Source organism: Engraulis encrasicolus, chromosome 23, assembly GCF_034702125.1.
Source record: "Engraulis encrasicolus isolate BLACKSEA-1 chromosome 23, IST_EnEncr_1.0, whole genome shotgun sequence".
Taxonomy (NCBI): domain Eukaryota; kingdom Metazoa; phylum Chordata; class Actinopteri; order Clupeiformes; family Engraulidae; genus Engraulis; species Engraulis encrasicolus.
In genome coordinates this window covers 21,358,860-21,368,305 of record NC_085879.1, presented here as the reverse complement: position 1 = coordinate 21,368,305, position 9,446 = coordinate 21,358,860, and the positions used below count along the sequence as shown (strand labels likewise).

Sequence of the window (9,446 nt, the reverse complement as noted above, 5' to 3'; positions counted from 1 at the left end):
TGTGTGTGTGTGTGACGTGAGAGATGCAAGCGCTGCCTATCTCAGAAGGCTCCGTAAGGCTAAGCAGTCACATTGAACTTTCTGAGCTGCCGCAACTGTCAAGAGATGGACATACTTGAAAAGGAGGGTTTGGTGGTGATTCAAGGGGTCGGAAAGTTCGGGAAGGTAAGAGTCAGCTGCTTTAAAATCCAGTTTTATCAACAATGGATGTGTGTGTAAAGGGATTGGTAGCCTTGTGGCTCTTAAACCTACACCAGTCGCACATGCCATTGAGTAGAAATTTTTTTTTCTACTATATATTTTGGGCGTCATTACCTGTATTATTAAAGGAAATTGAAGAGTGGGACACGCAATGACTGGGGGGAGAGATGTGGTAGGTATGAGATGACCAAAACTGGACTCTTATCTTGGGTTCCCATGGGCAAGGTGTCCATACTGTACGTGGTGTTCATTAGCCCCATGCATGACTTTGCATTAGCGTACTGTACCACAGCTCTGTCCTGTGTAGTATTCTCTTAATACCATTTGCTAAGCTGATGTGGTGGGTGTTAATAGGAATTAAACTTATCTGGGGTATGCTTAACTGTTTGATAACCACCTACAGTAGTAATCAAATCAAGTAACTCAATACTATTTTAATCCACATGCATATATGTCTTTTTCAAATGCTGTATACGTTGCAGAAACTGAATGTATCAGATCAATCAGCATATTAGTTAGATCATAAAAGCATTAGATTAGGAGTTCAATCTTGCTCATCAACTGCCAACAGATTATGTGAGCTTTTCTTCCAAATAACTAAAGCCCTTAAAACATTTTTTAATGGAGCACACATGACTTGGCACGCAACCCCAGCCAAAAAAAAAAGGTCTAGTGGGGCCCTTGGATTTAGGCCTTCTGGATCATTGTGCACCACCACAGCTAATTTGTGGCGAAAATAATAACCTGGAAATTAATTAATGCCGTTTTTTCTCGGAGACTAATGTCAGTGTTATTGCTACATGATTAATAATGCAAATGGGAGAGGAAACTTAAAAAGGGAAACACATCTGATTGGATTTGGATTGCCTCCATTTAATATCACATGAATCATGCATGTGGATCAGGACCAAAGTGGAGCCTCTTCAGAGTACTAGTGGTGGTTATCACGACCTCATATAACCAGAACCAGAGCAGGTAAATTGGGGATAGGCAATTTTATAACATGGTGAGAATTGTGTCATTTACTAATTTCCTTTCGCTTCCTGGTATTTGTTTTAAAACAGCATTTTGTTGAAATATTTAGGCTTTTTAGTCTTTATTGAAAAAACACCTTCAAAGATGTTGACAGGAAATGAGTGGAAGAGAGATAGTGAAATCAGGGAATGATCAGGAAATGACCCCGGGTCAGAATTGAACCCTGGTCCCTTACTTTGTGGGGTGGCACCTTAGCCCACGGAGCCACAGCACACCCTTTTTTATTTATTTTTCCAAACATGCTATCATATCATAGTCATGTACACTGTCTCTATTTTATTGGGGTTTTTTAGTGGAGGGGGAGGATTGGTTGGTACTATGTGTGGTGTGCTTGTGCAGAATTTGATCCGTCACTCCCTCCCTCCCATACATGTATACATTCTCTGACTAACCACTTTGCAGAAGTCATGGAAAAGGATATGGATGCAACTGTACCAGCCCAGCGCGTCTGGCGTAGGCCGGATAGAGCTGTACGAGATGAAGGACGGTCCTCTGGGCTTCTCTGGCGGCACGTCCAAACCGCCGGGCCTCAAAAGGATGGAGAAACGAGTCATCCGACTGACTGACTGTCTGAGCATCTCCCCGGCCCCGGAGGAGAGCTGCCCAAACGAGTTTAGCGCCTTTGATGTGAACACTACTCAGCGTACCTACACCTTTGCGGCGCCCTGCAATGAAGACTGGATGCAGACTCTTTGCGAGCTGGCGTTTTTGGTATGCAGACCAGTCTTCTAATACTGTATAATGTGTGTGGTGTTGAGTGTTTAAGTGTGACTGTCTGTCTGTCTTGTCTGTCTGTGTGTCTGTCATATGTGGTGTCTGTCTGTCTGTCTGTCTGTGTTGCACAAAACCTAGACTCTCACATGTATGTCCTGCTATTTTAACCTTTGTCTTTTTTGTGTAGAGTGCTAAGGCATCTGGTGCAAAAAAAGGAAGTTAATATTATCAGCATTTCTTATCTAGCTCCTTCTCTTGAGTAATAACCAGCGTGTCGTGCTATGTCAAGTGCTGTTAGGGTGAAGCCATCAAAGAGGATGTGCTCGAAACTTATCTTTGTGTACAGTTCTCACATGTGCGTCACATGTGTTTGCAGAGAAGTAATGGACCTTCAGACGCAAGAAAAATCCACAGAGAAGAAGACACATCAATGTCAGAAAACGAGCTGTATTCAACTTGGAAGGCAGGTAACAAAACTGTGACCTCACACTAAGTCGAACGGAAACAGTTGAGCATGAGAAACTTAAGGTGTGACCACCCACTGCCCAACCGGATGTCTCGTAATACTACAGATGATAACTGTGTGAATATGTTTGAATGGTCTCCCCCAGGGAAGTCGAAAAAGGGGGACAAAGGTGTCAGCAGACCCAGACCCAGGGAGAAGGGGGGGAGGCCCATAACCGGGCCCTCATTACATTCAATCTCATGGGTGGGGGCCCTTTCAGTTGACTTTGTCCTGGGCCCAGCCAAAGCTGTCAGCGACCCTGCTCTCCACACATGCAGCATAATCAAATGAAACTATTGAAGCTATTATAAGGACATGCCTGTATGTTCTTATGCATGTCATTTTTGGCCTGTAGGCCTACCATGTGTGCTCTAACCATGCGGGCAGGGGGCACAGCTGAAAAAATATAGACTGGTATTGAAACCAGTGAAATCTATTTTTGCATTTGAACTTTTTACAGTTTAGTGCTGTAGATGCTGTGAGATGCAGTAGACTGTGCCTGTGGTCTGGCTGGTGCTGTTTCTTAAGAAGCATTGGGAAACCATATTAAGGACTGATTTGGCACTGTGGTTAGTGCTTGTGTGAGACAATGTGTTCACAGTTTGACTTGATGGCCATTTATTTTTGTAATGACCAATGAGCGTGGCTTTACTCATTGGTTTAGGTTTATTTCCCCATGCATATGTGTGTGAACAGTTCTCATTTGATATGTTTACTTTGTTCATATTATGTTTTCATGGATGAAAATATCACTTCTGGTCATTTCTCCTTGATGTGACCAGTATTTACATATTAAATCAAATGTCCTTCTTTGACTGAAAAGAGCAGATCTTTACAATGTGGGCCTATGAGCCTATTAGATCAGTTCAGGTTGTTCCTTAAAACACCCAAGGCGTCGCTAACGTTAAACTTTACGATTTTGCCTTTGGCAAACATGTTCAACAGATTCCTTCTGAGGTCTTGGAGCATTGCATTCACTTCCCCATTTGGTCAGTGTTGTATTTGTATGTGGTGGTGTTATCAGCGGTACACAAGGCTATATCCATTTAATCGTTATCCTGTGCACATTTTTTTCTGCTGGTGGGAAAAAGGTGTGTTTTTGATTCCTGCTTAGTGTACTCAACCTCTCCATGTACAGCACCCAACCCCCACGACACCCTACCACAGTGGAATTAATTCATTTCCGACTTTCAGGCCTTCCAGTTGCAAGTCCATTTCGTTGATTTTCATGGCCTTTACTTCATTGTGCTTCAGTTTTACAAGCGTAGGATGATTTAAAAATAACTGTATCAATATTGTGTAATGAAATAATCATGTTTAATACAGATGCGATATACATGATGGACGGTTTTCCAGACTGTTGATGTCTATATCTGTATATTTTAGATTACATTGCACATTAGAGCTGAAACACAATTTCAATCTTTGGCAAAATGCCTTTTACATAGGCAATTGACTTTGATTTTGACACACACCAAGTCACAAGTCCTGAAGGTCAAATGTACCTCTCAGAGGTGCGCTACCAATGTACTGAGAATAGTACGGTGTGTTATTATGGATGAGGTTGCCTTTTGTCATGGGCAGCCGTGGTGTAATGGTTATGCAGGTGGTCTTACGATCAGAGGTTTGCAGGTTCGAATCCTACACTTACCTCCCTCAATTCCGTCCATGGTTGAAGTGCCCTTGAACAAGGCACCTACTGTAACCCCATATTGCTCCAGGGACTGTAACCAATGCCTTGTAAGTAACTGTAAGTCACTTTGCATTAGATACGTTTAAGTTCATCCATTTTGCGAACAAGCAATCTAAGCTCATCTAAACTTACGGAATGAGGAAGTGAATGTCATACTTTGCTCTTCGAACCAACTGAAAATCCCTTATTTGGCCAGCAGTGTTATCATAGTTGAGATGAGGTGTTGTTAATTTGTTCTCGGTTGTTATTTTTTTTACATTGATAAAAATAAGCTGGTGTAGATTCCTACTTCTTCAAAACAACTCTTTCCGTTCTCTTTCTGTTCGCAGGTCAGTACCAGGTGAAAGTTCAGCAGACAGAGGCTGCTCTGCGCTGCCAGTTGGCTGGTAGCTATGGCCTTAGCCTTAGCTCAGAAGCCCTGTCTCTTCTGGACCGAGACACAGCCGCGGTCATCTATTGCTGGCCCTATCGACTGCTGCGGCGGTTTGGCACAGTCAAGGTAAGGGATTTATTTTTCTTCGCCCTCTTACTTTTTTATTCTTTTTTTAAAAAGGTCCAGGGTATGATTATGTTGATCATTCATAAATCTGTCCCTTTTCTTGAATACTTATTACCATTGTCAATTTCAAATGTTCTTATTTGTATTAAATTTTACACTTATATGTACATTAGTGCTTCTCAACAGGGGCTCTACAGCACCCCAGGGGGCTTTGGGCCCTAGGAAGGCGTTGAGAAAGATACAGATGAGATGGGGCGGTGCTTAGTTACAATTGGGTGGCATCATTCCATTTTTTTTTTAAATACTAAGGGTTGTGGGCAGGCTAAGCTTATGATGAGGTCAAAGGGGCATTGGGAGGCTTATGATGAGGTCCAGGGGGAGTTTATTCAAAAAAGGTTGAGAATGATGTACATGAAGGGTGGTCCAACCTCCTTGTCCTTCCACAATCGGTAGCACTTTATTTTAGTGTTACATCTATTAGCACTAATACATACAATGTGTATACTGTATAAGTAACTTGTAAGGCATGTACTAAGCAAAATCAAACATTTGTTAGGCATGTATTCGCCAATGTATTGTTCATGGACAATTAGGGATTTATTATCAATATAACCTTAGTAAGGACCTAACAAAAGTTTGATTTTGCTTAGTACATGTCTTACCAGTTACTTATACAGGCATTAAAGGGACACTGTGTGAGATTTTTAGTTGTTTATTTCCAGAATTCATGCTTCCCATTCACTAATGTTACCTGTTTCATGAATACTTACCACCACCATCAAATTTTAGGTATTCATTATGACAGGAAAAATTGCACTTTTCATACATGAAAAGGGGGATCTTCTCCATGGTCCGCCATTTTGAATTTCCAGAAATAGCCATTTTCAGCTGCAAAAATGACTGTACTTGGACCATACTAGAAAATATCATTGTAAAATATGTGTTTATTACTTAGTTAACTTTCATGTAAATATCAAATTTGGAAATAGGCAGCCCAGTTTCAATGAGCAACAAAGTTGCAGTACCTTTTTGACCATTTCCTGCACAGTGTCCCTTTAATGTTATACAGTATATGGCTGAAACAACATCAAAACTTGTTAGACTTGACTTCAGTGCACGGAGTAGCCAGAAGTGATTTGTACATGATTAATTGTTTTCTCAGTGAGAAAGACTTGCAGTGCATATGCAATGTGTGTAGGGTTATCATATTTTCAGAAGGTGTAGCAAGACTGAAGCAGATATTTGTTACAGCTTAATTGGTTTTTGAAAGGTGATCTTTCTTTAATAACTTCCATCTTAATTTCCACTTGCCAGAGTGAACGAAGTTTTGACTACAAAACTTAATTTGACTGACAAACTACTGTACTGTTCCTTGAGAACAGCTGTAGTGACCATAATTATTTAAAATTAACAATTCTTTTGCGTTTTGTGAGATGGCTCTGAAGATGTTGTTTTGTTGCAACGTGGCAACCGTAAAAATAAACACTTTGAAAATTCACTAAACCGTTTGCCTTTCCAACTCTACATTTTCTAACCTTTTTTTCAAATGTGTTGTGAGGTTTTTGAAGCACTTGCACATTAAAACCCTCATCTGACTAACTCCTGATGTTTCTCCACGCTACAGGATGGAGGCGTCACTATTGAGGCGGGCCGACGTTGTGAATCCGGAGAGGGCCACTTTGTTTTCCTGTCCAAACGAAGCCAGGAGATCTACTGGGCCATGGAAGACGCCATCGCCAAGCAGACGGGTCGGCACCACCAACACCACCACGAGTCCCGACCCGGCCACGGACCCGGGCCCCCAGCACCACCACTGGAGCAGCAGCCGGCAGCCCTCTCCCTCATCCCCAGGCCCCCCTCCTTCGACAAACCAAGGAGCACCACTCCACCCCTGCCACGCCGCAACATCTCCCTGCCAGAAATCCCTCAAAACAAGCCGCAGCAGCAGCAGCAGCAGCAGCAGCCTAGCACCCACAAAGACATCTACGCTGTCATCGAGATGCCCAGGCCCCAACCGAGGCCGCCCAGGATGCGTCCGGCTCTGCCCCAAGTCCTCCCCTCCCTGGGTAGCAGCAGGGACAGGGACGATGACGACAACGACGATGATGAGGAGAGGTGCGACTCGTTGGGCAGTGACTGTTTAGGCAACGCTAATGAGGACTCGGTGGTGTACGCCAAGCTGAGCGCGGCGCATCACCACGCCGCGTACGAGGAGGTCCCCCCTAATTGCTCGGCGGCGGAGAGCGAGTCGGCCTACAGCACCGTGTCGCGTCTCTCCTCGTCCCCGAGAAGGGCTCAGCTGGAGATGCAGAGAGAGAGGGCGGTGGTGCAGGAGGAGGAGGTGGAGGAGGAGCAGGAGGAGGAGGAGGAGGTGGTGGTGGTGGTGAAGGAGTACAGAGAAGGGGAGAGGGAGCGGGCGTTGAGAAGAGAGAGGGAGAGAGAGTGGCTTAGGGAGAGACATAGGGATTGGAGCAAGGAGAGGGAGCGCATGAAGGAAGCAGCAGCAGCAGCAGCAGCAGAAGGAGGAGGAGGAGAGAAAAGCTCTCAGATTGTGACCACCAGCTCTGCCGTCTCGGTCAACTTCAAACAAACGCTGGCCAACATGCTGTTCAAAGACCTGGCCAAGGTCCAGCTGCAGGCGGCCAAGCCCAGCACAGACAGTCACGGCGCAGACTCTGATGGCACCATTTATCAGAACCGCCTGGATATGTGACCGTGTATTGGGTGGACATTAAACAAGCACAGTGGTTACGGTGACCTTCTGTTGCGGTCATCAGAGTGGCAAGCCAAGTGGCACCCACTGGGAATAATGAGGACTTTGACAAAGGAGATATGGCTCAGGTGGTCAATAACGTTCTACAACTGCCATCAAAACATGAGTATTGATTATGTATATTGCCTATTAAAATGAGAAATGAGAGACATAAATACAAAATTAGATGGGTTTTTTTTTATTATTATTTAGCAAATGATTGAACATTAAAAAACAGACACTCGACATAATAAAATACATAAATAGATCTTTTCCCCCAACAGTTCATGACAACATTAGGCAAACTTTGTGAAGACATTACTAAGGTCTGGACTAAAGTGGAAGCAATAAAGTGCAACTAAAGGGCCTGCTTATACTGTACATAAAATGTCTTTATACTAAAATCCAGATAATGCAAAGAATGTGCAAGATTTGCACACCTTTTTCATATAGTACATGGACAGAGGATTTTGAGATATTGTTCACTATTGTAAAATCTCTATAGCATCTATTTGGTTTAATTTGTCTCCTAAAACAGACAGTGTCGTCATTTTTCTTAGCAGTTGCTATGTTTTATGTGTGCAGTCTTGCATTGATACAGTCCACTGGAATGACAGAATATTTTTTTCGTCAGTGAGCAGTGGCGTGACCGTCCTCTGCATCACTTAGGTGTGAAGACTCCCCATCGCTGCCGTTGGATCCGGCACACTCATTTTTGTCCTTCGTAAAATCTGATTTGGACGTTGACAGTATGAGCAAGTGCCCGACTGCGTCCTCGCCGTCCCCTGCGTGTCCCATCAGGTGCACGCTGGATGGACTAGGCTCCACTGCGTAAACGAGGCCCGTGCGCACCAGACTGTCAGGTGAAAATGTCTGAAGCGTTGTCTCTCGTCTCAGGCTGTCCTGGGGCATGCATGTACTTTTGGGTCCTCGACACTCCGATTGCCCGATACCGTCCAACAACTCAGACAACTCGGCGATGTAAATCTGTGCCATTTGGAGCGTGTCGTATTTGGATAACTTTCTCTCGTTTTCAAGAGACGGTATGACACTCCTGAGTTTGTCGAACGCACGGTTAAGCCCGTGCATCCTCCTGCGCTCCCTGGCGTTTGCTGCCACGCGCCTGTGCTTCTGAGGTCCATTCAGCGGCTTGCTAGTGTCCCCATGACCTCCGGACAGGTCTGTGGCGGTCATGCCAAACGCCTTCTCGCTCACCGTATTCCCAGACATAGGATCCAAGGATACAGACATAGCCGTGTGCCCGTACTGGCCTGCTGCGACCACCCCCGTGGAGGCTGTGTAGGTGTGCAGATGAGTGGAGGAGTTCAGCCAACTTCTTGAATCCCGTGGAAGTCTGGACGGATCCGTAAGGTCGACTTCGGCGAGCCGACCACGGATGTTCCCATCGGACCAGTTCAGGTGCTTCGTCTTGGATGACATGGCACGGAGCAGTCAGGTCAGAACAGGTGAATCTTCTGCGATGGTGGCTTATCACAAGCCAAAAATACAACTCCCCAGCAAATGTTGAATTTTGGAGTAACTCTAACGACCACAATTCTTAATTGTGCTCGGAGTTCGGGTGAAGTTGAGCTCCTTCCAATACCCCACCCCAAAGAGCCCCCTTGCCTTTAGTACCCCTGTCTCCCACACCCTCCTCCGCCCAACGACGCAAGATCTGCCAATGGCAAAGGACACACTCCCTTGGGAAAAGGAAGTTGACTTTTATAACTCTTTTACAAAGACTGTACAATCCGGCATCACTGTGGTCAACAGTTAAATGCATTTTAATGTCCATGCATCTGTGATGAATTGAAGTGGAAAATGGATTTTAAATCGCCATGACGCTGTGGATTTAAGTAGTATTGTAAGCAATTCTAGAATAGTGGGAACGAAACTGTTATCAATAGGCTGCTATAAATATTAAGCTATATATAAATATTATGTACTTGGGCTTGGACCCAAAAAAAAGCCCACCAATTAGTAAAAAGGATGGGGGGTGGGGGGCACTTATATGGCCTATTGAAAACGCGTAGGCCTAGGCTACCCG

The 9,446-nt window shown here is 44.5% G+C and overlaps 2 protein-coding genes across 2 annotated transcripts; one reads left to right on the top strand and one right to left on the bottom strand.

The window, feature by feature from the left end:
- Positions 1 to 105: 105 nt before the first annotated feature.
- dok3 (docking protein 3) lies at positions 106 to 7,360 on the top strand. The gene is made up of 6 exons (XM_063189861.1): positions 106 to 165; positions 1,639 to 1,947; positions 2,327 to 2,417; positions 4,478 to 4,647; positions 6,272 to 6,954; positions 7,210 to 7,360. The coding sequence occupies exons 1-6, from the start codon at positions 106 to 108 to the stop codon at positions 7,358 to 7,360; spliced, it is 1,464 nt and encodes a 487-aa protein (XP_063045931.1).
- Positions 7,361 to 7,688: 328 nt separating this feature from the next.
- Positions 7,689 to 9,149, bottom strand: atoh1b (atonal bHLH transcription factor 1b). Its single transcript, XM_063190006.1, has one exon. It carries the CDS (start codon positions 8,837 to 8,839, stop codon positions 8,030 to 8,032), a length of 810 nt encoding a protein of 269 aa, XP_063046076.1. The 5' UTR covers positions 8,840 to 9,149; the 3' UTR covers positions 7,689 to 8,029.
- Between the last annotated feature and the right edge of the window lie 297 nt (positions 9,150 to 9,446).